Source organism: Neoarius graeffei, chromosome 4 (assembly GCF_027579695.1).
Source record: "Neoarius graeffei isolate fNeoGra1 chromosome 4, fNeoGra1.pri, whole genome shotgun sequence".
NCBI lineage: Eukaryota > Metazoa > Chordata > Actinopteri > Siluriformes > Ariidae > Neoarius > Neoarius graeffei.
In genome coordinates, this window is record NC_083572.1 from 109,204,684 (window position 1) to 109,232,161 (window position 27,478).

The 27,478-nt window shown below is 42.6% G+C and overlaps 2 protein-coding genes across 8 annotated transcripts in view; both read right to left on the bottom strand.

Moving 5' to 3' along the window:
* chd1l (chromodomain helicase DNA binding protein 1-like) overlaps positions 1-16,999 on the bottom strand; it is a 190,846-nt gene extending 173,847 nt beyond the window's left edge. For 3 of the 4 annotated variants that reach the window (XM_060920141.1, XM_060920140.1, XM_060920142.1), the window contains exons 1-2: positions 16,781-16,999; positions 2,729-2,841 (exon numbers count right to left, since the gene is read on the bottom strand). In XM_060920141.1, coding sequence (XP_060776124.1) covers positions 2,729-2,841; positions 16,781-16,928 — 261 coding nt within the window. In that variant the 5' untranslated portion in view covers positions 16,929-16,999. The remainder of the gene's footprint in view (positions 1-2,728; positions 2,842-16,780) is intronic. The other variant, XM_060920139.1, reaches the window with a different exon arrangement.
* A 50-nt stretch (positions 17,000-17,049) lies between these two features.
* The window catches only part of sft2d2a (SFT2 domain containing 2a), a 32,273-nt gene continuing 21,844 nt past the window's right edge, over positions 17,050-27,478 (bottom strand). Inside the window, exons 5-8 of one of the 4 annotated variants that reach the window (XM_060920144.1) lie at positions 20,457-20,492; positions 20,208-20,266; positions 20,087-20,116; positions 17,373-17,531 (exon numbers count right to left, since the gene is read on the bottom strand). In XM_060920144.1, coding sequence (XP_060776127.1) covers positions 17,462-17,531; positions 20,087-20,116; positions 20,208-20,266; positions 20,457-20,492 — 195 coding nt within the window. In that variant the 3' untranslated portion in view covers positions 17,373-17,461. Of the gene's footprint in view, positions 17,532-20,086; positions 20,117-20,207; positions 20,267-20,456; positions 20,493-27,478 lie in introns of all 4 variants that reach the window. The other 3 variants (XM_060920146.1, XM_060920145.1, XM_060920143.1) reach the window with 3 other exon arrangements.

Genomic DNA, 27,478 nt, shown 5'->3' on the forward strand with positions numbered 1-27,478 from the left:
GTCCCTCCGTGACGCGGACATACCGCGAAATTCTCCTTTCCAAAACCGGTGATATCGAAAGCGTGTTTAAAGAGCACAATGGTAAAACGAAAAGAACACAAGATTCGCGCCATGGTTTGTAAGCATGGCACAAATGCCGTAAACTGGTCTGTCACTGTCGCAAAAGAAAAAAAGATACCAAAAAAATTACAATGTCGTTACAGAAAGAACAATTTGCGGTAGGCTCTTTCCCAGACTCGCCGGCTCGGTGACACTCGCTGTACGAGACTACTAGCGGTCGGTAGACAACAACCCCTACCCCCCCAATTTGTTATTGCAAAATTAGATGATTTACTAAAATGATATTTTTGGCGGCCAAATTCGCGGAATTCCGCGGATTTTTCACAGCCCTGACTATAACGCCCACAAAAACCATATTATTGTTATATTAATGAGTTCAACAGCCAATTTAGCCATGTGTGTTAATTTCTGTTACCAGAATTCTTATCCCCAAATATATGAACTATACACCAATATAGAATCAGCACTCATCAAAATTTAAATGTATGCATTCTTTTGAGGAAATATTTGTTTGATTATTCAAGTATGTGATTAATATAAAAAAAAAAATCAAACATCATTATGATTTCACAATAACTGGCCCATCAATAAGCATGATAAGCACAAATATATCTTCCAGGCTGCGTGAAGTAGACGCGGTTACCCAGACCACAAGCCCTAACTTAAGCACAATAATGGATGTGGCATGGGCGATAATTCGCGTATTTGTACGTTTGACAACATTTTATAAGCGTCTATTCCAGTTAAACATCAATAAAATTTATTAATTCTATCTTATTTCAGCGAAACGTTATACAAACCAATGTCACAGTGAGTATTGTTTTGGCTGGGAACAACCCGGAAGTGGAGGACTGATCACAGCGCCACCTGCTGAATACAGCTAAAATGTAACATAGCGGAACCGTCCCATTTGCATTAGCATTTATTCACTAGTCTGAGGAAATTTATGTTTGCTTTCGCGAGCTAGTGCAAGAGCATTCGCATTAGTATTTGCTAGCTCTAACTTGCTAACTAGTCTGGGGGAATGTAGGTTAGCTTTTGTTTACAACTGCTCTTAATATAGATTACACAGCAAACATTTAGAAGAAGAATTTTAGGCGGTTTGGTTAATTAAATCTTAATAAAATGAAATAGTGATAAATGCAAGTGGTACATACAGTAATGTAATTATTAAATGTAAATAAAATAAAACAGCGGGCGGTGGTGTAGTGGTTAGCGCTGTTGCCTCACAGCAAGAAGGTTCTGGGTTCGAGCCCCATGGCCGGCGAGGGCCTTTCTGTGCGGAGTTTGCATGTTCTCCCCATGTCCGCATGGGTTTCCTCCGGGTGCTCCGGTTTCCCCCACAGTCCAAAGACATGCAGGTTAGGTTAACTGGTGACTCTAAATTGAGCGTAGGTGTGAATGTGAGTGTGAATGTGAGTGTGAATGGTTGTCTGTGTCTATGGTGGGGTTTACATTAGACCGTATCAGCGGATCATCAGATTAACGTTTTTAAAACGATTAGCGTGCACACAGCAACGCCAATACATGATTCGCGTGCACACAGCAACGCCAATACACGGATACGCTCGGCTCCGCAGGCATCCTGCGCTCCAAATCACTCCGCCCTGAACAGCGAGTGCCCTCTGGAGGGTGCGCACTCCGGCCCTGCGCAGCTCACAGAGCGCGCGAGTGAAGCGCATGAGCAGTGATTTGGGACTGAGCCGCTGTGTGTGCGATCTCAGTGCATGTCGGGCATGCGCGTCACTTACCACTTGCAAGTGGAAGGATGGCAAGCCTAAAGACAATCATAACTACACAATGGGCAGTATTTGCATCAGTATTTGCAGTATTTTTATACTTTTATACTCTTTAATGAAAGGTGATACAAGGCGGAAGTCCGTGCCGTTTTTCAGCAGTCGCGTCACATGACCAACGCCAGCGAATCAGGAAGGTGAATGTCACAGTGACGTTGTCCAATGACGACGCCAGCTAGAGCTCAGCACAGCGTATCCACGTATTCTCAATGTTTACACAGCACCGGACCAGACACGATCTGGATTGAATACGTGGACCCTGGCGGATTCCCGTTTCCCGGCGTTTCCAGGCGTTTTAATGTAAACGGACAGTGCATCCGCGAAGAAAACGAGACAGATACGGTCTAATGTAAACTTGGCCTATGTGTCGGCCCTGTGATGACCTGGCGACTTGTCCAGGGTGTACCCCGCCTTTCGCCCGTAGTCAGCTGGGATAGACTCCAGCTCGCCTGCGACCCTGTAGAACAAGATAAAGCGGCTACAGATAATGAGATGAGATAAGATGAAAAAATAAAACAGCGCTACGTGAGAGCTGTATGTGGAGTAATGTAATTATTAAGTGTTAATAAAATTAAACAGTGCTACACGTGAGCATTACGTGAAGTAATTCAGTCCTCAGAGATGAGTGCCATTAAAGCAGACAGTGTTTGTTGGGCTCAGGTGTACTGGAAGCTGAGAAGTAGTAAAAATGTGAACTATCTGACCTCAGTCTCTGCGTTTCTCATCTATTCTGGTCTTTGATGCTGCATTACATAAGACATGTCTGAGCCTCGATGCCCTCCGTGTCTACAGGCTCTCAATTACCAGAAATAACACAACCCTGTGGATGCTGAAGAAATGTTATTGTTATAAAAACATCCTTATTATTATACCTGACAGGTTTTACCCAAACCCATTTCATCACCCAGGATGCAGCCTTCGAGAGTCTTGAAGCACTGAGTGAGCCATCGAACGCCATCCAGCTGGTACGACTTCAGCGCAATTCCTGCTCAATCCAACAGACACAAGAAGAAGTAGTATGAAAAATAACACTTTAGTGAAGTGTTTCATTCCTCTTACACCACAGCAATCGGCCAACAATTTTTTATTTCACGTCATACATTTTATCCATTTAAAGCTATATTTAAATGTTGTGGAACATCTACAAAACAAGTTACTTCCTGTTCTCACTTGCGTTATAGCAGCTATAAACATTCATTCCTTCACCACCTTCTTTCATTTCTCTTGTTTGAAATAAAGAAGACAAACAGGTTAAAAATATGTTTTGATTTAAATCGGGATGTTTATTTAACATTTAAGGAAGGAGTCTCCAGTGTCAAAGGTAAAGTTGTAACTTTAAGTTGTCCAACATCTCCAGGACAGAGGGGGTTACGCGTCTTTATGGTTTCTCTGCAACATGACAAGCTGCATTTTTTATGTGATATTACAGAAATAAAAATATAATCATTAGCAAATTGCAGTGATTATAAGAGGAACAAAACACTTACGGACATACTGTTATGGGAAAATAAATCAACACTGACGTGGTAACAGTAACTCCACTTCATCATACTGCCCTGTCATTGATTATTTTCCTATGATGGCATGAGACAGTGTGTTTAATTTCTTACTTGTAAGAGGAATACAGTGGTGCTTGAAAGTTTGTGAACCCTTTAGAATTTTCTATATTTCTGCATAAATATGACCTAAAACATCATCAGATTTTCACACAAGTCCTAAAAGTAGATAAAGAGAACCCAGTTAAACAAATGAGACAAAAATATTGTACTTGGTCATTTATTTATTGAGGAAAATGATCCAATATTACATATCTGTGAGTGGCAAAAGAATGTGAACCTCTAGGATTAGCAGTTAATTTCAAGGTGAAATTAGAGTCAGGTGTTTCCAATCAATGGGATGACAATCAGGTGTGAGTGGGCACCCTGTTTTATTTAAAGAACAGGGATCTATCAAAGTTTGATCTTCACAACATATGTTTGTAGAAGTGTATCATGGCACGAACAAAGGAGATTTCTGAGGACCTCAGAAAAAGTGTTATTGATGCTCATCAGGCTGGAAAAGGTTACAAAACCATCTCTAAAGAGTTTGGACTCCACCAATCCAGTCAGACAGATTGTGTACAAATGGAGGGAATTCAAGACCATTGTTACCCTCCCCAGGAGTGGTCGACCAACAAAGATCACTCCAAGAGCAAGGCATGTAATAGTTGTCAAGGTCACAAAGGACCCCAGGGTAACTTCTAAGCAACTGAAGGCCTCTCTCACATTAGCTAATGTTAATGTTCACGAGTCCACCATCAGGAGAACGCTGAACAACAATGGTGTGCATGGCAGGGTTGCAAGGAGAAAGCCACTGCTCTCCAAAAAGAACATTGCTGCTCGTCTGCAGTTTGCTAAAGATCATGTGGACAAGCCAGAAGGCTATTGGAAAAATGCTTTGTGGACGGATAAGACCAAAATACAACTTTTAGGTTTGAATGAGAAGTTTTATGTTTGGAGAAAGGAAAACACTGCATTCCAGCATAAGAACCTTATCCCATCTGTGAAACATGGTGGTGGTAGTATCATGGTTTGAGCCTGTTTTGCTGCATCTGGGCCAGGACGGCTTGCCATCATTGATGGAACAATGAATTCTGAATTATACCAGCGAATTCTAAAGGAAAACGTCAGGACATCTGTCCATGAACTGAATCTCAAGAGAAGGTGGGTTATGCAGCAAGACAACGACCCGAAGCACACAAGTCATTCTACCAAAGAATGGTTAAAGAAGAATAAAGTTAATGTTTTGGAATGGCCAAGTCAAAGTCCTGACCTTAATCCAATGGAAATGTTGTGGAAGGACCTGAAGCGAGCAGTTCATGTGAGGAAACCCACCAACATCCCAGAGTTGAAGCTGTTCTGTATGGAGGAACGGGCTAAAATTCCTCCAAGCCGGTGTGCAGGACTGATCAACAGTTACCGCAAACGTTTAGTTGCAGTTATTGCTGCACAAGGGGGTCACACCAGATACTGAAAGCAAAGGTTCACATACTTTTGCCACTCACAGATATGTAATATTGGATCATTTTCCTCAATAAATAAATGACCAAGTATAATATTTTTGTCTCATTTGTTTAACTGGGTTCTCTTTATCTACTTTTAGGACTTGTGTGAAAATCTGATGATGTTTTAGGTCATATTTATGCAGAAATATAAAAAATTCGAAAGTGTTTTGTTTCTTACTGTGGCAGCGGGGGCGTGGTCAAGCGCCGGTCTGTGACCGGAGGGCGGAGTCAGGGAAGGTAAGTGGCAGAATCACTACACCTGATGTCAATTAACCTGTGTTTGTGTGTCTTCCCAGCGACCGTGCCCTAGCTATATAAGGAGAGAGAGAAGTGAGCTCTCTCCTAAACCAGACGACGTGTGTGTGTGTGTGTGTGTCTGTGTCTCTGTATGGCTGGGAGAGTAAATTTGCATCTGAAAAGAGCAAAAATAAATACTTTATGGACCTTTACTCTGGCCTGCCGTCTTTCTGTGCTCCTCCCCCTCCTACGAACAGCCACAGTGGTGCTGAAACCCGGGACCGAGCACAGGAAAAGAACAGCCCCATGGAGTCCTCCCCCTTCGTAGACCTGGTCCACACCCTCGCCACGGCCCAGCAGAGCCAGCACCAGGCGCTAGTCACCCTCCGGAAGGAGCAAGAACACCGGTTCGAGGCCCTGATACTGGCGCAGCGTGAAGATCAACAGACGTTCCGGCACCTCCTCGCGTCGGCGGGGTCCACCATCTCCACGGACCCTTCTTCCCTCACCCTAACTAAGATGGGCCCACATGACGACCCCGAGGCCTTCCTCACGCTCTTCGAGCAGGCAGCAGAGGCCTCGGGCTGGCCGGTAGAACAGCGCGCCGCGCGCCTCCTCCCCCTGCTAACGGGCGAGGCGCAGCTGGCCGCGCTACAGCTCCCCGCCGATTGCCGGCTGCCCTACGCGGACCTTCGCCGAGCCGTCCTCCAGCGGGTGGGGAGCACCCCCGAACAAAAGCGACAGCGCTTCCGCGCTCTGCGTCTGGAGGAAGTCGGCCGGCCGTTCGCGTTTGGCCAGCAGCTCCGGGACGCCTGCTGGCGGTGGTTGATGGCCGACAACCGTGACGCCGAGGGAATCATCGATCAGGTGGTAGAGGAGCAGTTCATCGCCCACCTACCAGAGGGAACCGCAGAGTGGGTCCAGTACCACCGCCCGGCGTCGCTGGATCAGGCCATCGAGTTGGCGGAGGACCATTTGGCGGCTGTTCCAACGGCAGGACAGCGGACATCCTCTTTTCTCCTCTCCTCTCTCCCCCTCTCCTCCTGTGTCTCGTCCTCGCCCCATTCCCCCACCACAGAGGCGGGGGCCGGCCCCACCCCAACCGGCCCGTCGCACCTGCGGTGCCCTCCCGTTTTTCCCTTCTGTGTCTGTCTCTCCCCCCCCCCAGGTGAGTAAGCCCCAGATCGCCAGTGCAGAGAGGAAGCCCGGGCCGGTTTGCTGGTGCTGCGGGGAGCCGGGCCACCTCCAACAGCAGTGCTCGGCAATGGAAGTGGGCGCGGTGGTTCGGATCCCCGACACGCCAGGAGCCGCCCTCGATCGGGCCGGAGCGTATCGCATACCGGTGAGTATCCAAGGGGATACATATCAGGCTTTGGTGGACTCTGGTTGTAATCAGACCTCAATTCACCAAAGCCTGGTGCAAGACGAGGCATTGGGGGGAGCACAAGGGGATGAAGGTGTTGTGTGTGCACGGGGATGTTCACAGCTACCCTTTAGTGTCAGTCCACATTTTTTTCCGAGGGGAAAAATTTAGAGTAAAGGCGGCGGTTAATCCTCGCCTCACCCACTCGATAATTTTGGGGACTGATTGGCCGGGATTCGGGGAGTTAATGAGGCATTTAGTAAAGAGTAGGTCCTGCCATAGTTCAGCAGGGGGAGGTCCCGGTGTTGCATTGGCGGGAGCAGCTGTCACAGAGCCGTCTACGTCATCTCCGCGTCAGAGTGAGGAGCTGCCAGCTCCTCCTCCCTCTCTCGGGGAATCCCTTCTGACGCAGGACACTCAGACTAAAGAGCGAGTCACACAGCTTTTAATTCCAAAGAGCCGCCGGGAATTGGTATTCCAGGTGACTCACTTTAATCCCATGGCTGGACACTTAGGGCAGGATAAGACACTAGCCCGAATAATGGCCCGGTTCTATTGGCCAGGGATTCGCGGCGATGTCCGTAGGTGGTGTACGGCGTGCCGTGAATGCCAGTTAGTAAATCCAGCAGCCATTCCAAAAGCGCCTTTGCGCCCTCTCCCATTAATCGAGACCCCGTTCGAAAGAATTGGGATGGATCTCGTTGGGCCATTAGATCGGTCAACACGAGAGTACCGCTTTATTTTAGTTCTGGTGGACTATGCAACGCGATACCCGGAAGCAGTGCCTCTTCGCAATATCTCAGCATGCAGTATTGCGGAGGCACTCTTCCGCGTCATCTCCCAAGTTGGAATCCCGAAAGAGATTCTGACTGACCAAGGCACCTCGTTTATGTCACGTACACTGAACGAACTGTATGGGTTATTAGGTATTAAGCCAATCCGCACCAGCGTTCATCACCCACAAATGGACGGTTTCGTTGAATGGTTCAATCGCACCCTCAAGAATATAATTAAAAAATTCGTAAGTGAGGACGCACGTAACTGGGATAAATGGCTCGAACCCTTGTTATTTGCAGTGCGAGAGGTCCCCCAAGCCTCCATGGGGTTCTCCCCGTTTGAATTATTATATAGGCGTAAGCTGCACAGCATTTTAGATGTGCTGCGAGAAAATTGGGAGGAGGGACCTTCACCAAGTAAAAATGAAATTCAATACGTTATTGACCTGCGCGCAAAACTCCACACACTCACACACCTAACCCAGGAGAATTTGCGGCAGGCCCAAGAACGGCAAACCCACCTGTACAACAGGGGCACGTGCCTTAGGGAGTTTGCACCGGGAGATAAAGTACTCGTACTATTGCCCACATCGAGCTCCAAATTGATCGCCAAGTGGCAAGGACCCTTTGAGGTCACACAGCGAGTCGGGGATGTCGACTATGAGGTGAGGCGAACGGACAGGGGTGGGGCGCTACAGATTTACCACCTCAATCTGCACAAACTCTGGAACGAGGAGGTCCCCATAGCGTTGGTGTTGGTGGTTCCGGAGAAGGCGGAGCTGGGGCCGGAGGTTCAAAAGGGAGCATTGGCATCACGTACCTCTCCGGTCCCCTGTGGAGACCACCTGTCCCTGACCCAACTCGCGGAGGTTGCCCTGTTGCAGACCGAGTTTTCGGATGTGTTCTCGCCCCTGCCCGGCCGCACCGACCTCATAGAGCACCACATTGAGATGCCCCCGGGGGTGGTAGTGTGTAGCCGCCCTTACAGGCTACCCGAACACAAGAAAAAAGTGGTTCGGGAAGAACTCGAGGCCATGCTCGAGATGGGCATCGTCGAGGAGTCCCACAGTGACTGGAGCAGCCCAGTGGTCTTAGTTCCCAAGGCCGACGGGTCGGTCTGGTTCTGTGTAGACTATAGAAAAGTCAACGCGGTGTCTAAATTCGACGCGTACCCAATGCCTCGTATTGATGAGTTGCTCGATCGGCTAGGCACGGCTCGCTTTTACTCGACGCTGGATTTGACAAAGGGTTATTGGCAGATCCCCTTGACTCCATTATCCCAAGAAAAAACGGCCTTTTCCACACCGTTCGGCTTACACCAGTTTGTCACACTTCCTCTTGGGTTGTTTGAGGCGCCCGCTACGTTCCAGCGACTGATGGATAGGGTCCTCTGCCCCCACGCCACCTATGCGGCCGCATACCTCGACAACATCATTATTTATAGTAATGACTGGCCGCGGCACCTACAACACCTGAGGGCCGTCCTTAGGTCGTTGAGGCGAGCGGGTCTCACAGCCAACCCAAAGAAGTGTGCGATTGGGCGGGTGGAAGTATGGTATCTGGGCTTCCACTTGGGCAACGGGCAGGTGCGTCCCCAAATTAACAAGACAGCAGCAATTGCGGCCTGCCCGAGGCCCAACACCAAAAAGGGGGTGAGACAGCTCCTGGGGCTGGCTGGCTACTATCGTAGGTTTATACCTAATTATTCACCTAATTAATCACCAGCCCGCTGACTGATCTCACTAAAAAGGGGGCACCAGATCCGGTCCAGTGGACAGAGCAACGCCAGCGGGTTTTTTCTGAGGTAAAGGCTGCACTGTGTGGGGGGCCACTGTTACACTCCCCTGACTTTTCTCTCCCCTTTATGTTACAGACGGATGCGTCGGACAGAGGGCTGGGGGCCGTTTTGTCCCAGGAGGTGGAGGGGGAGGACCGTCCAGTGCTGTACATCAGCAGGAAGCTGTCATTACGCGAGGGGCGCTACAGCACAATCGAAAAGGAGTGCCTCGCGATCAAGTGGGCGGTCCTCGCCCTCCGCTACTACCTGCTGGGACGCCCTTTCACCCTCTGTTCAGACCACGCGCCCCTCCAGTGGCTCCACCGCCTGAAGGATGCCAACGCGCAGAATACCCGTTGGTATCTGGCACTCCAACCCTTTAACTTCAAGGTGATCCACAGGCCGGGGGCACAGATGGTTGTGGCAGACTTTCTCTCCCGTCAAGGGGGGGGGAGTCAGCTGCAGGCCGGACAGCTGCCCGGCCTGAGTCGGGCAGTGGGGGTATATGGCAGTGGGGGCGTGGTCAAGCGTCAGTCTGTGACCGGAGGGCGGAGTCAGGGAAGGTAAGTGGCAGAATCACTACACTTGATGTCAATTAACCTGTGTTTGTGTGTCTTCCCAGCGACCGCGCCCTATATAAGGAGAGAGAGATAGCAGAGGAAGTGAGCTCTCTCCTGAACCAGACGACTTGTGTGTGCGTGTGTGTGTGTATGGCTGGGAGAGTACATTTGCATCTGAAAAGAGCAAAAATAAACACTTTATGGAACTTTATTCTGGCCTGCCGTCTTTCTGTGCTCCTCCCCCTCCTACGAACTGCCACACTTACATATGTATAATCTGGTACTATAAGGTTTTTGTATGCAAGATAAGTGTTTTTCCATTCCCAAGACTAGGTCTATAATGGTTAGAGGACTTTGACATTTTAATTTGACTTTTTTTTTTACTCCTTCACCCCTCAAATCACATACACTTCTTGTCCAATGTTCATGAAGCTCCACCCACCCAGGATCATTACTGATCTAACTCTGTGAGATAACCATGCCCCATTCATTTGACAATAACACATGGAAATAAAAAGAGCAGGGACATATATGTGGAATTATGAAATGAAATGTCCCCTAAAATAAATAAAAATCTGTATTTGAAAAACATTATTTTGAAATTAAAAACCTATTCATTTATTGAACTATACTGACTTGTTTCGGGGAAAGGGGTCATTTGGTCCTACTACATTGAAACTGCATGAAATTTATCACCAGCATGCCAGACATTATTGCAGATTACTCAGGAGCCAATGGGAATGCGTGATAACTGAACCCGATAAAATGAAATAGATATTGAAAGTTGGACTCTTCTCCTGGGGGCTGATTGTCCCACACCTGTGGGGAATCAGTTCCACTGTTAAAAAAATGGATTTGATGCCAGTTAATTTGTAATTACCTCACCCAAGACGGAGTCCACCAGGGGGCGAGGTATTGTTATCACTCGGGTTTCTTTGTTTACAATATTACAGGAAAATACCTGGAACAATCTTCATGAAACTTTCAGGATAGGTGGGCATTGGTCTCAAATAGAACCTCCAACATTTTGAGGGTCATCCAGTCAAGGTCACCAAAAAGGTCAAAATCGTTTTTGTTGTGGCTCCTGCCTCATATAGAAGCACTAGCCACTACGTCATCGTGCTGCAAGAATGTACGAGTGTAACAGTCACGCACTGTGCATGCACATTAGAGCTGTGCAATATATCGTATTTTTATCACGATATCGATATTGGTGTCAAATGATATCAAAATTCATAATATCGATATGAAACGATTTTTTGTCATTTGTCGAAAGGGACGTGCACAATATTTCTACAATGGCAATAAAACAACAATAACATTGACGTGACAGTAAGGTAAAACGAACCCTTCTGTCCCCTAAGGCACACCGTAGCCTTGCATACGTCATCCATTCTACTCCCACGATATCTCCGCAACAGTAAAAAAATCAGTTCTTCTGTTTTCATACGTGTCAGGTGATTTGATATATTGATTTCTTAATATGTTGTTTGATTTGCTTGCTAATAGTTATAATAATACAATTAACATATATTTACGTCATATTTTTGGATGTGGGACTGGGTAATGTAAAAATGGCATCTACGGAAGAAAACAAGCACAACAATATTAGCACATATCCAGCTTGCTAGCTGTGTTAGATGTGTTAAACCGTGTGGATTTAAGTGGAATAATTGCGAGTCGTCCTGTGGTCAAGGCAGCGTTTTAAGGTAAGGCAATTTGGTTATTAATGTTGCCCGCCGCGGCATGTTGGGTTCATTTGATTTTGACTTGTGCATCTGCAGCTAGCATCATGCTTTGAAGTAGGTTCTGCTAAGGACGGGTTTATTGCGCGATGTAGACGGACTCAGATGTAATTACATTGTTTTTAAAATTCCGTGCGCTTAAAACAGTGTCCCCCTGCTAATCATGTAGCCCTAATCATGTGTTGCTTTTACTTTTCTTAATGGCGAGTGAAATATCTCTGCAAATGGTATTTCAATGCTGACATGCCAAAAAGATAGCGGAGTCCACATTTGGAAGATGAAGGAAGAGAAGCCTATTTTCATGTATGTTAATTCTTAAGGACTTGTCTCCTATATTGTGCGTGTTTAATGTTGGTGTCTTAACAACACACAAGCTTACGTTGTAGTGTGTGTGTGTGTGAGAGAGAGATTTTATCCTTGGCTGGCTACGAGCCAGTGTGGACGTTACGCAGTAATCACTGGTAATACCAGCGCTGGCTCCATCCTCTGTGATCGGAAATGTTGAGTGAGGAGAACGTGAGCCTTGTGCAGGCGATAGGACCTATGCAAAGTACGCGCTTGCACAGTAAATAGTTTAAGTAAAAGGTGTTTCAGGGTACAATGGGAAGGGTTGACAGGTAGCCTATGAGGCCTGTACTATAAAAATGTGGCCCGGTGCCTCAGGTGTTGATGATCAGGGCTTTAAAAAAAGGTGTATAAATATCGTTTTAAAAATCGCGATATCGATATTTACTGAAAAAATCGTGATATTGATTTTTTCCAATATCGAGCAGCCCTAATGCACATACACATGTTCTGATTAAAATGGCCAGTGAGTGTATCCAGTTCGGTTCACCATTTGAAATAAATGGATGAGGCTAAAGAAATCGCTTTCAGACATGTTTATGCTTATTACAGAGGGAAGGCCGAATGCCCCCTTTCTTCAATATATTTAAATATGCATTTATTTATATACAACCCCGATTCCAAAAAAGTTGGGACAAAGTAAAAATTGCAAACAAAAACGGAATGCAATAATTTACAAATCTCAAAAACTGATATTGTATTCATAATAGAACATAGACAACATATCAAATGTCAAAAGTGAGACATTTTGAAATTTCATGCCAAATATTGGCTCATTTGAAATTTCATGACAGCAACACATCTCAAAAAAGTTGGGACAGGGGCAATAAGAGGCTGGAAAAGTTAAAGGTACAAAAAAGGAACAGCTGGAGGACCAAACTGCAACTCATTAGGTCAATTGGCAATAGGTCATTAACATGACTGGGTATAAAAAGAGCATCTTGGAGTGGCAGCGGCTCTCAGAAGTAAAGATGGGAAGAGGATCACCAATCCTCCTAATTCTCATCTCATCTCATTATCTCTAGCCGCTTTATCCTGTTCTACAGCATCGCAGGCAAGCTGGAGCCTATCCCAGCTGACTACGGGCGAAAGGCGGGGTACACCCTGGACAAGTCGCCAGGTCATCACAGGGCCGACACATAGACACAGACAACCATTCACACTCACATTCACACCTACGCTCAATTTAGAGCAGCGGTTGCGTTAGACTTTTTCATTGTCCATCATTTTGACGGACAGGGTCGTAAAAATTCCGTCATTGTCCATTATTATCTGTCATTTTATTTTAACTTTTAAATGACAATGTATATAGGCTATAAATGCTATATATTTAATAACTTGTGTTTTCATGGACTCATTTTCATTTCAAAATTAATTCACAGAACAAGCTTGTATTATTTAATCATTTATGTATTTATGATGCAAAAAGATGAACAAAGATTCTGACGTTCGGTCACTTGTGAACCCATTTTCCCTCCGCTAAAAACATTGCGGCTGTTGTGCCTTAACGGGCATATGAACAATGTTATTTTACAACGTAGCAAAACAACTGCAGTTAAAATATGAACAGTCCACTACAACGATTTAAGTGACAATCTAATTTGACCGGTTTGCGTGAGCTCAAACCTTCCTTCTGGCCCGCATGGATTTAAATTGGGAGCTCGCTTGTGCATAATCAAAGTCATCAATGGAGACTGCTGCCGAGGCAATTGTCATTAAATTTTGCGTCTTTGCCTCGGACAGACGACTTCTCATTGACGTTTTAATTTTATTCTGAAGGCTGAACCCGCGCTCTGCTGCGACACTGGAGACTGGAATAACCAGCGCCACTTCAGCCAAAGTTCTGAAGTCGGGAAACATTTCTCCCAGGGAAGTGATCAGAAGCACCAGTGGTGCAGCTGCACCCCGCGGAGCCTGGAACCTGACACGGAAGGTCTTAAATAAAACGAAGTTATGTTTAAATGTTAGTTTGTCTACCCGTGCTCTCATTAAAATGATAGTTTAGCAGATATTCGAGCAGTGGTGTTCCTAAGCTTCCTAAGCTTGCTGGGGAAGAATACAGTAAATCGACATTTGTTTCATTTTAAAAACAAGAAAACTAGCCTAAATGAGCGCTATTGCATTAAGACGTGCAGGCAGGGAAACGACACAAACAACCCAATGCATCTCCGTTTTTAATAGCAAAAATGACGTGTCTTCTGCAGAGAAGGGAAACATTAATACATCTCACTGTGCTAGTGGTAGAAAAGTCAGAGCGCGGTGAGGAGCGCGATGGGGGGGGGGGGGGGGGGGGGGAACAGCCTTGCGCAGTGGCTACAGTGTATACATGAGTAGCACCGAACATCAAGACTGCCGCAACGTCGGCTCAAATTGAAAGTGACGGCAGTGAAGACTATGTATACCGTATGTAAGAAAACTCTGCCACAACTTGCCAATCATTTCAATTGCGTGTTTCATTATGTTTTATTATTAGGCTATTATTGTTATTGGTAATGGTAAACATCCGTCAAAATGACCGACGGCCTTCAGATTTTTCCGTCATAGCTAAAAAAAATCCGTCAATGATGGACAATTGTCGGTTAACGCAACCTATGATTTAGAGTCGCCAGTTAACCTAACCTGCATGTCTTTGGACTGTGGGGGAAACCGGAGCACCCAGAGGAAACCCACGCGGACACGGGGAGAACATGCAAACTCCGCACAGAAAGGCCCTCGCCGGCCACGGGGCTCAAACCCGGACCTTCTTGCTGTGAGGTGACAGCACTAACCACTACACCACCGTGCCGCCCCCCCCCCCCCAATTCTGCACCGACAAATAGTGGAGCAATATCAGAAAGGAGTTCGACAGTGTAAAATTGCAAAGAGTTTGAACATATCATCATCTACAGTGCATAATATCATCAAAAGATTCAGAGAATCTGGAAGAATCTCTGTGCGTAAGGGTCAAGGCCGGAAAACCATACTGGGTGCCCGTGATCTTCGGGCCCTTAGACGGCACTGCATCACATACAGGCATGCTTCTGTATTGGAAATCACAAAATGGCCTCAGGAATATTTCCAGAGAACATTATCTGTGAACACAATTCACCGTGCCATCCGCCGTTGCCAGCTAAAACTCTATAGTTCAAAGAAGAAGCCGTATCTAAACATGATCCAGAAGCGCAGACGTCTTCTCTGGGCCAAGGCTCATTTAAAATGGACTGTGGCAAAGTGGAAAACTGTTCTGTGGTCAGACGAATCAAAATTTGAAGTTCTTTATGGAAATCAGGGACGCCGTGTCATTCGGACTAAAGAGGAGAAGGACGACCCGTGTTGTTATCAGCGCTCAGTTCAGAAGCCTGCATCTCTGATGGTATGGGGTTGCATTAGTGCGTGTGGCATGGGCAGATTACACATCTGGAAAGACACCATCAATGCTGAAAGGTATATCCAGGTTCTAGAGCAACATATGCTCCCATCCAGACGACGTCTCTTTCAGGGAAGACCTTGCATTTTCCAACATGACAATGCCAAACCACATACTGCATCAATTACACCATCATGGCTGCGTAGAAGAAGGGTTCGGGTACTGAACTGGCCAGCCTGCAGTCCAGATCTTTCACCCATAGAAAACATTTGGCGCATCATAAAACGGAAGATACGACAAAAAAGACCTAAGACAGTTGAGCAACTAGAATCCTTCATTAGACAAGAATGGGTTAACATTCCTATCCCTAAACTTGAGCAACTTGTCTCCTCAGTCCCCAGACGTTTACAGACTGTTGTAAAGAGAAAAGGGGATGTCTCACAGTAGTAAACATGGCCTTGTCCCAACTTTTTTGAGATGTGTTGTCATGAAATTTAAAATCACCTAATTTTTCTCTTTACATGATACATTTTCTCAGTTTAAACATTTGATATGTCATCTATGTTCTATTCTGAATAAAATATGTAATTTTGAAACTTCCACATCATTGCATTCTGTTTTTTTTTTTACAATTTGTACTTTGTCCCAACCTTTTTGGAATCGGGGTTGTAATATGGACTTGAATGGCATTCCAGAGACAGGAAGTTCATCCAAACACATACATACCAGACCGGAAGCCAGTTTTCCATTCAGGCTTTTACAGCGACTGATGTCTTTTGAGTCATTTATGGATGAAAATGTAAAAAAAAAAAAAGCTTATTGCACCTTTATTACAGAGGGAAAGTGCGTTTCACGGAGCTCTAGCGCCGGGCCATTTCCAGGAAATAAGAGTTTGGGTCACGGCGACAGCGTGTGTATGTCAGCCTCGGTTCGGAGGTTTCAGTTTCAAAAACTGTAAGAGGTAAGAGTCGAATAATATAAAATACAGACACTTGGTAGATTTTACTTCTGTGATTTTTAAAGTTGTTCATATTTGCATTACGCTTTATTTTTGTGGCTCCTGGCTCATAGAGTAAATATATATGCTGTATGGACATGGGATCAGAAAACTATTTTATTTATAAGCAGTAGCTACATGGACCCATAGGGTACCTATTTTTTTTTCACAAGATCTTCCTTCATATTCATCATAAGTGCTACCGGGCGAGGTTTGTTTTGCCTGGCAACACTTGTTAGATTTGTTTCCTATTACACTGTTAAAGTTACAGTCTTTATACAAAAAAAAAAGACTCAATATATTTAAATATGCATTTATTTATATACTTATTGTCTCGTTTATGTATAACCCCATTTATTTTTTTAATATGGACTTGAATGGCATTCCAGAGACAGGAAGCTCATCCAAACACATACATACATACCAGACCGGAAGCGACTGATGTCTTTCGAGTCATTTATAGATGAAAATTTAAAAAAAAAAAAAAAAAAACCTACTTATTGCACCTTTAATACCAAATACATTGTGTTAGTGTTGTGTAAACATGTTGCACCGAGCACATTATGTTCATTTGGGCTTCAACCTATAACAAATCCTAAACAAATCATTTAAAAGTTAAAGATTATACAAATAAAAGACTTGAAATATGGTTATTGTTGCTACGCAACTCGAAAAGTGCTCCACACAAACAAACATGGTTATTTATCTTCCTGTTTCTATAAAAACCTCACACACCTCTTAGTCCCCATTTCTGCAGGTCAGTCTCGGACAGCTCAGACTTTTCTTTCTCTGCTGTGTTACTCTGAACCGCTCGGAGAAACCGCGACATTTTCCCTCCTGAAACTTTCCAAAGTGCTTCTGCGGCTTCCTCACTGCCCGCCATGAGCGACTCTACTTCCGGGTGTAGGCGTGGTCAAGCAGAAACTGACCAATCGGCTGCCTTTGACGGTTGTTTTATCAAATTAAAATCAAATTGAGGTGGTGTTTAATTAAATATATTTTATTTACATGAATTTATTGCACATTTTAAATTTACATGCACGTTTTATTTCAGTTCAGCATGCAATAAAAGTTGTATAAGCCCCGCCTACTCGGTTACACTAAATGGTACAATTAAAGTACAACATGGCATAAATATTAAAGAAACCAGCATTATTTGCATCATCAATTAAGACACGGCATTTATAAAATCCCACAAAGTTGAAGACAACAATGGAAAAACAGGCCCAAAACTTCAGTACAGAAAATAAAATTCCATGAATAGAGTATTGTTTTAACACCACAATCCTTTCACCTTTAAAAAGGCAAAAATAAAACCAGTGGCACATCTGTCAGGAGTTCACCATAGTGAGCACAACATGTCACCAAGTGCCGGTGTGTGGTAGTCAATCAGCTTTAAAAACCACAGGTCCTGGATCAAGTAGAGTTTTTTGTACATCTTATGCACATTCTGCACATCGTGGAAAAGAACTTCAGTATGGCATCTCTATTAAAGACAAAAAAAGGGAAAAATCAGTTTGAAATATATAGATTTTAGAATAAATCACATTTTTTTCATGGTGTGGTTTCCATCAGATCCTGCGATCTGATTGGCTGGCGAGCGGGTCCGTATCCTGCAGTACAGACCCTGGTTACAGACCTCTGGCGACTCGCTCGCTCACGACAGCAACAAACATTAGCATTTTTTGTCAACATTTATCTTTTTTTTTTAATAAGACTGACTTATAAGTATCAAATCTTAAATTTTTGCCAGCATTTCTCAGGAGAATAGCATTAATTTTACAGCATGGATAGCGATAACGACAGTGTTCACAGCGAAAGCGAGTTTTACTACCCTGAGGAAGAAGAAATAAAAGAAAACATTTCGAGAGAAAGCTAAAAACCTCTAACTTGCTAACGCCGAGCAAAAACATGGCTGAATCCTGAATAACTCAATTTTGTATAAATAGGGGACTACATAGGCAGCAAAACGTAGTTTTTTTTTTTCCTGCTATGGAAGTGCACTTGTATACCGAGGAGGAAGCCATTTGCATTACAGCTGTGAATGAGGATTCAAAATGGCGGCTTGCCTCGGCTCGGTTTTCCCTTTTGGGCACTCTCGTTTTCTGTTAGAATTTGGTAAAGAAAAAAATAAAATATATTAATTTACCAGCTTAAGGTCGGTCTGTATGGTCAAATACCATGACCTCGGCCTTGAATACTAACCTCGGCCCAGAGGGCCTCGCTCAGTACTTTGAAGACCTCGGTCACGGTATTTCACCATACAGAGCTCCCAGCTGGTAAATAACATGTACATCCAAACATTCCTTCACGCTGAACTTCGCCCAACAACTTTACCTCCTTTATTTAACCTGAAAGAAAAAAGGTTTCCTGCTCTCTAATTGTATTTGCACCACTGAGATTCTGAATACAGGATTTATTGTTAGGAAACCGTGCAAAACAATTTTTGAAGGTTAAATTAAAATTAGTGCAATTAATTTAAATAGAAGCAGAGTTTTAATAATATAACCTCCACAAGTTTAATAATTCTTTTCAATATTTTTAAACAAAAGTTTAAAACCCACTCACAATTACAAATGTAGGAAATACAAGTTCTACTGAGTTTAACTTCATATGTATAGAACTATAATAAGTTACTTTTACAAGTGACAAGTTCAAATCCGAATCCCATCACCAAGCCATAATAATAAATAAATAAAATAATAAAAGCCGCTAGCGGCCTTGACGGGCCCTCGCACGTGTGGTTCCGCAACCCAGGGCATCCCGCCACTCAACAAAACAGTCACGTGTCATATATTCATCAATTGTTCGTCAGACAGGCCTATAACGGCTAAAGAGTATCAGAATCAGAGTCATATTACAAGATATCGAGTTCAACATTCAGCAATATCCTACAGATAAATTCAACATTCAGTAATATCTTGGCATATGTTATAATATTTAAACATATTACAGTATATCAAAAATCATTGTGCATTTTGTCTGCAACAAAATGTACAATGATAGGTCACTATTATCGTGTGGGTTTGATTATTTGGTCCGCACCAGGCAGTAATATTGTTACACTGTAGCATACAGACTGCGTGGTCCGCGTTCACACATGCAAACGAACCAATGCATCAGAATCAGAATCATATTACAAGATATCAAATTTCAACATTCAGCAATATCTTGGCATATTATATGTTATAATATTTCAACATATTAGAACATATATCAAAAATCCCTTAGTAATTCAACTTCAGCAATATCTTGGCACCATGTTTGCCAAGTTTGACATGAATTTGATGAACCGTCTAGGAGGAGTACGTTAGAAAAGACCATGTGTCATTTCACTCCAAATGGCCTTATGACATCATTCCAAAGTTCTACCCATTCATTTCAATGGGAAATGGAAAAAGGGGTACTATGAAGTCCCTGGGCCACGCCCGGGGCCAAAAGTCTGTGGCTGAGTAGCGAGGACAATGACTGATGTGTGTATCAAATTTCATGAGTTTTCATGCATGGGAAATGCCTCAAATAAGGCCAAACACGGCAGAATAATAATAATAATAATAATAATAATCATCCTTTGAAAAACAATAGGGTCTCGCACCGAATGGTGCTCAGGCCCTCATCTCATCTCATTATCTCTAGCCGCTTTAGCCTGTTCTACAGGGTCGCAGGCAAGCTGGAGCCTATCCCAGCTGACTACGGGCGAAAGGCGGGGTACACCCTGGACAAGTCGCCAGGTCATCACAGGGCTGACACAGACACAGACAACCATTCACACTCACATTCACACCTATGCTCAATTTAGAGTCACCAGTTAACCTAACCTGCATGTCTTTGGACTGTGGGGGAAACCGGAGCACCCGGAGGAAACCCACGCGGACACGGGGAGAACATGCAAACTCCACACAGAAAGGCCCTCGCCGGCCACGGGGCTCGAACCCGGACCTTCTTGCTGTGAGGCGACAGCGCTAACCACTACACCACCGTGCCGCCCCTGCTCAGGCCCTAATAATAATAATAATAAATTTTTACCAAACTTTAGCTCACCTTGCAAATGGGATGTACGACAGTCCGTACCTGTAAAACAAACACAGATTGTAGTAAAGCAGTTCATCCTGTTATAACACCCTGATACGAGTCAAAGCACTCCCAGAGCTCACACACTTACCAAGCAAATGCAATGACTTGCAAAATAACAAACAGAAACGTCAGGATGAAAATCTTCCACTGTGGAAAAGACGAGGCATTAAAGACAATTTAAGCATGTTAAAAACTTCCAGATGCAATTCAGACCCTGTTGTCTTCCTGACAGGCAAAACTGTCTTCATTAAGTCTAAAAAACATCTCCGTACATGCACCAGAATTAGTAGTTAAAGCTTAAGCTATTTTATACAAATAAATAATTACAATAACTCACCCAAAATGCTGCACACAGCGTCAGCACCAAGCACGCCTGTGGACAAAATGGAAATCAACTTCAGAGCTGTAATGGTTAAGCCTGTTTATATATAGGATTTAAAAAAAAAAAAAAATTACTACCCCAACCCCACACCATAATTGTACATTTTATTTAATTTTACAAACTTCTCAGAGTTCCTTGGAGGGGGGGGCACAACTGGCATTTTGATGAGTGGAGTTTAAATTGTTTATTGGCTGTTAGGTTTATATAAGTATTAATTCTTGGCCAATAATTCAGCAACATTATTCTGTGTCAAAATTATATTAGTTGAAACGACCTTAGGTCCAGCTGGACATTGTTTGGGAACATTTTGTTTATGAAATGTGTATTTTGAACAGAGAAGTGTCTGAAGGTCTGTTTTGGTGTCAGATCGACTCACACACACCCTGAAATGGTAGAATTAAAGTTCATGTTTATGTTAATCCATTCAGTTGAAACTTAGGTCATAGCTTCATAAAAGCTATGAAATATACTGAAATATATTGAAATATACTATGGTAGTGATTTGGATCCCGTAATTAATGAATGCATTCCGTGATTAATGTTAGTTTTATAGTTTTAGATTAGTTTCATAATGACATTATAATTATAGTTAAGATCTTATGATTCTAAGGGTTTTTAGTTTAAAAGCATTAACCTAATTTAGTTATGAGTTTAATCCTGTTAGTTGTTTAATTGTTCTCTCTCTTTCAAACATATTCTCATTGTTCTTGTGGTTAAGTTGTTCTTATTTTTAATGTTTATTTTCTTATAACATTCTTTGTTTTAGCATTATTAAAGACATAGTTATTTGTTATTTTGCTTATGTTGATGAAATCAAGATGTAATTTACTGACTTAACACACATTTATGTGTTAAGGAGTTATGTTAAATTATTAGATCCTTTCTGTGCAAACGTGTCTTTGACCTTCTCTGAATAGACTCCGTAGACTAGACATTCTGTGTTTAGACATTCCATGCTGATATCTATCTGTACCTTACTGTCATCAGAAATGTTTTTATATTATGATTGATTCAAGATCATTACACACTTCCACATAGACACACACCCATTACACACACACACACACATGAAGACAAAACATAAACACAGAAACACTATAAGACGTTTCCAAAGATGTTTTCATTTTGACGAAGTGACTGTGCGAATAAACTGACATGTGAATCTCTGATTCTGATTGTCTGTTTCTCTCGACCTGATCATTCTCGTCCTCGGCCGAGGGTGGCCCACGAAGGAATCGGGGTCTCTTTCTGGGTGAACCCAACAATTTGGTGTCAGAAGTGGGATACTGCCAACCAGGTGAGTAAATTATTTGAATTTTATAATTGGTTATTGATTGGTCACCGCCTGGTTGGTAGTAATTTCAAAAAAAAAAAATAGAGACCCGTAAATTCAGGTTGGTAATCCTCGTGTGGAGGCACGGGACGTAAGGAACCTCGTAGACTGAAGATTAGATTAGACACCTTTATTTATTTTAGACTCTTGTTTACGGGACGAGACGGGGCTGGTAGAGCCACGGGATTGGGCTGGTAAACCTCGTAATTTGTTTACGGGACGGTGAGCCTCGTGAAGACACTTCAAGGAGGAGAACTGTCACGAGAAGAGCGCGCTTTTAATCTTTGATTCCTTCGTGCAGCCACCATGGGGGGAAAAATTGTATTATAAAAATTGTATTATATTAATTGTATTATAAAAATTGTATTATAAAAATTGTATTATATTAATTGTATTATTGTATTAAGGTACCCGGACCCCGAGAAAAAAAAACCCACGGGATTGGATGTGGTTTAGCATTCTACACAGATTCTAGACAATTTGGCCGGCTCAGTTTTGATTTATCCTCATCCAGGTATTTGCAATCTCTAGGAGCTGTGTAATGTATCTTTAATTGTTTTAGCATTTATATAAGGCATTACTGGATATGCACAAAATAATGAAACAACAAATCAGTACTCTGGACATGAACAGTTAGAACTGTGTTCCTGGTGTGCATAAATGTCAAACCTTTGGTCAGTCAAACCTGTATAACCAACTTCCAAAGTCCTTATTCCCTTTATAAAGTCCTTATAAGATGCAAATTAAAATGATTTACCTAAAATTTGAATGATAATTAACAATGATATATCCCAGGTACTTTTTAATAATAAACTTTAAGAATGAATACAAAGCTTCAATGTTTGACAAAAAAAACTACAAAGTGTAAATGTTATGTGCTCTTTTATCATTGTGGGAATTGATTATAGCTCTAAATAAATATTGAAGTGTTTTTTGTTAAAAAGAATCCGTATAACTTTATTTGTACGCCTGTATACTATGTTTATTGAATCAAATCCGTATAAAATCCGGACATTCTGTATTGTGCATTATGATCTCAACGAAAGCTTCACTGAATCGATTTTTTAGAACAAACTCGCATGCGTGTGAATCAATTTACTTGATTCACTTTTGATTCTTAAGAAACAACGGAAACCTTATTTGTATTCCTGTTTTCAAATTGTAAACAATAATCACACTTTCATGCTGCATGAAATTAAAGTATGAACTTTCCTCAACCCATTACGTGTGCATGAACTCAACAAATGCAGTCCATGCGTCTGTATCGATTCGCTCGATCGAGTCATTTATGTTTCCCGAAGAAGATCCGAATCGTTTATGAATCTCATCACTGTTAGAAACCCAAGAGAAGAGATCCTCTTCCCTTAACATCATCAGAGGAAAAAATCTGCTTCTTAATCAATTAGTTTCAGCGTTTGGTGAGTAGATCATCTGTATTTTATTTTATATTCATTGTGTGTTGATAGTCCGAAACTTGTAACTGGAAAGTTATCAGTAAAGTCGCGAGTGGTCTGTGAGGTGATCTCTGAACAGGTCCGCGAGCACTCTACAAGACTATTAATGTTTTAATAATTAATAGTGCAGCTATTAATGCAGTTTCATGTCTTAATCTTATAAATGATGAATACGAAGTTTTCAAAATTATGAGAACTCCAGTTCCCATGATGCTTGTGAACTGGGCATGCGCACTGGATGAAAGAAAAAGCAGCTCTTTTGGGCAATTATGCATTCAGACCTTAAATAATGAAATAACTGTACAAGCAAATACAACACAAAAACCATTTTTAAAACATTCACTTAAATTAAACAGACATGGTAAAAACAGAAGAAATATATTTAAGGCCAAATCAAATATCACTTTCAGATTTGAAGATATTTATCAGGAATCATTTTTAAAATATCGAGTATTATACCACTTCCTGTTTAAAGGTATAATAAAAGGCACCAAATATATTTACCCTACGTGTGAATGGAAATGCCGAAAAGTTTAATGTTTAACCTAATGTTTAATGTTGATCTAAAACATTTTAAACTGATCGTGTGGTGGTCTAGTGGTTAGGATTCAGCGCTCTCACCGCCGCTGGTGTAGTGGGATTTTTATTAATCATATGTAATTCTAACCTTTAAATATCCTATATACTCCTGTTTCTGACGCGTTTTAGCGAACTTGTCTTGTCTGGGAAGCATGCAACTAGTTCAACAGCGAGCTAACCCGCTTTTTACTTCATTTTTGACATTTTTTGAATAATTGTCGTCATAATATTTAATATAAATAATATTTGAATAATTGTTCCGTAGCAATATGCTCTGTCTCTTTCTCAGTGAACATTGAGATAAGGACTCCCAGACTGTTACAGATAGCCATAATATAAACAACTCATGCAAGAACAGCAGGCAAGGACACAGAAATCTGCAATGGGCAGAGAAAATCATTATTTTTGGCACTTTCTCACAATAATAAATGTAATAAGTAATCTCTTTATATTATTAGGTAAATTCCATATACATAAAGTTAAAATGTCCAATACAACCAATTCTCATTCTCATTAATACTGTTAATTGAATTAAAAATGTATTTTCAGTCTCTGTCACATATCGAATCCAACAAAGAGTGCTTATCAGCTATTCAATTTTATTCAATCGAGTTAATCGAATTAATACTTATATAAACCTAACATTGGCTGAAGCCTAAAGTATCTGGTTAATTTGCATATGCTCCACCCTCACATACAATGGATGACTTGCAATCACGTGATCAAAATGTGCTACCGTACATCATGAGCGTCCGCCATGATGGTGGATATACAAAGCGACCAGGATGGCAGCCGCTGAAAGCGTGTCTGTAAACCAGTGGCGGCTGCTGGTTTTTAAAACAGGGGAAGCCCATTTTACGCATTCATCGTAAAACCTGTAGGCCGGATATCAAAGCATAGAAAGGTGTGCCCCATTAGCATAGTGAACTAGACAACCCTACCTAGTGGCAGAAAGTAATTTTGCTTGTACATTTCATGTTATAGTCTGGCTTGCCAGGCTAGTGCCTCATATCCTTAATCAAAAATATCAAAAAACATCCAAAAATCACTGGCTATTCAACAAAGAGCCTTGAACATCATACCCTGATATGCAACACAGAGTCTTTAACACAACACCCAGCTGTGCAACACATCCTTGAACATCTTCTGCAACACAGTCTGGAAATTCATAACCAGGTAGGCTATGCAACACACAGAACCTTGAATATTATACCCAGGTATAACCTATAACACAGAGCCCACCATTCTCTTAACATTACTGAACAATATACACACTTCAGATTCATGAACATGAACACTATTTATACACAAATTCTGCCCTTTGCTCCTTTTCCAGAAAATGGTCTGTGACCCTGTCATACCAGCTGGTTGTGCTTTCCAGAGACTTCACCAATTTCTGTTAGCAGCTAGCACTGCAGATCCCAATAAGGCTCAAGCTAGCCTACAACCAGATTGAACTACAAATGAAATAAATGAGTGAATTCACGAATCATCAAACTGATAGAATGGATGAACGTTAGAGCACAACGAGTAATATTTACATTTATTTACAGAGTAATGTACAGAGACATCAATGAGAAGAACCGTTTATATGAAAAGAAATTCGGACAGCACTTTGGCACACGACTGCACTTTCTCGACATCCGCTAGGGACTGACTGATCATACTTCCATGTTCCTCACCGAAGTACCGCCCTCCTCATGCCTTTCAAACACTACCTCCAATAATCCTTTATCAGCCCAGCTTCTTGTCCCTCCCACTGTCTCGTTTAGTCCCAGAGAAGCCCGGCTTCCCTGGAAGTGACGATTTTGTTGATTTTAACCAATAACAACTAGCCGAAATTGGCTGTTCAGAGCCGTCTCGTAGACTGCAACGGATACCCGGCTGCCAGTCAGTGTTGCCAGATACTGCTGACGTTTTCATCCCAAAATATGTTCAAAACCCGCCAAAATGCACTTAAAACCGCCCAATCTGGCAACACTGCTGCCAGTCCATAGAGCCCATTGAAATAAGAAAGGTTACAGCCTGGCAGCAAAGGTGATTCTCGTAGCAAACTGCAAGTTCGTCAGACATCACTCAAATAAGTTACAGGATAGTTATGAACATAAATACAATCTTGGGCATATATTACGTTATGCAAGTTATTGTTTTAATGAGAATTCAACGTCGTAGACGCCGCAGTTTGGGGAGGGAATTTTTGGGGAAGCTCTGCTTCCCTTGTTGTCTCTGAGAAATCGCCCCTGCTGTAAACAATGCTGAATTCTCAGTATTACCACGATTTGAACGATCGAGCGAAGATTCAATACAAAGAGAAGATACACGTGTGTGGTTTTGACCCATATTATTTTAAAAAAAGTCAGACTTGTCTGAAGATAAGACACTTCTACCAACCATCAAGTACCCAGATATGGTGTTCTATCTGGTTTGGCTGCTGAAGAATCAAGTCCAACCTTGGACGAAACATAGCCCATGTTCTGAGTGGATGCCCCGTCTGGATTGTTTTTACGGTATAATTTTTCCTGATGCTCCTAGAAGTGAAATGGTAATACACGTGTTAAAATTATAACAACGACCGAGTGAACCACCACAAGAAAACGTTCATTTTATAGCAAAATTCTAGCAACACGAAATAAAATTTGTATTTTTATTTATAAAATTTGTGACTGTTTTGTATGGAATGTCGCTTGACCCCGCATTTGTATCTCCACCAACATGGCCGACATCCGGGTTTCTATTTTGCTTTGACGTCACTTGCAACTCAAGGATACAAACACAAATTAAGCCTGTTGGACACTATTAGCTTGCACCATTTCTGCTTGTGTGGTTTTGGATGCATGTCCCTTTTTATACTTGGATAAAAAAAAATAAAAACATTTTATAGCTTTTTTTTTTTTTAAATACTTGTTTTGTTTGTGCATTTATGTTTACACGGAGGGTCTGGGAGAAACGATATTTCAATCCCATCTACATCATACAGTATACAGCTGTCAAAATCGACAATAAAGTTAACTTGACTTGGTGCAATACATGAACTTGGCAGTAATGGGAACTCTGACTTTCTTCAGCGAGTCAGATCATTTGACTCGTCTCACCAATAAAATTCAACTCAAAAGGATCAGACCAGGGCGGCACTGTGGTGTAGTGGTTAGCGCTGTCGCCTCACAGCAAGAAGGTCCGGGTTCGAGCCCCGTGGCCGGCGAGGGCCTTTCTGTGTGGAGTTTGCATGTTCTCCCCGTGTCCGCGTGGGTTTCCTCCGGGTGCTCCGGTTTCCCCCACAGTCCAAAGACATGTAGGTTAGGTTAACTGGTGACTCTAAATTGACCGTAGGTGTGAATGTGAGTGTGAATGGTTGTCTGTGTCTATGTGTCAGCCCTGTGATGACCTGGCGACTTGTCCAGGGTGTACCCCGCCTTTCGCCCGTAGTCAGCTGGGATAGGCTCCAGCTTGCCTGCGACCCTGTAGAAGGATAAAGCGGCTAGAGATGAGAATCAGAGCATTTTTTTTCCTAAACTAGATGAAGTTCATACTGGTGATCGTTGGTTGTTCTTTGCTCAACTATGGCGGAGTCTGTTCATTAACACGCTTCATATCCAAGAGATACAAGAGTTGAA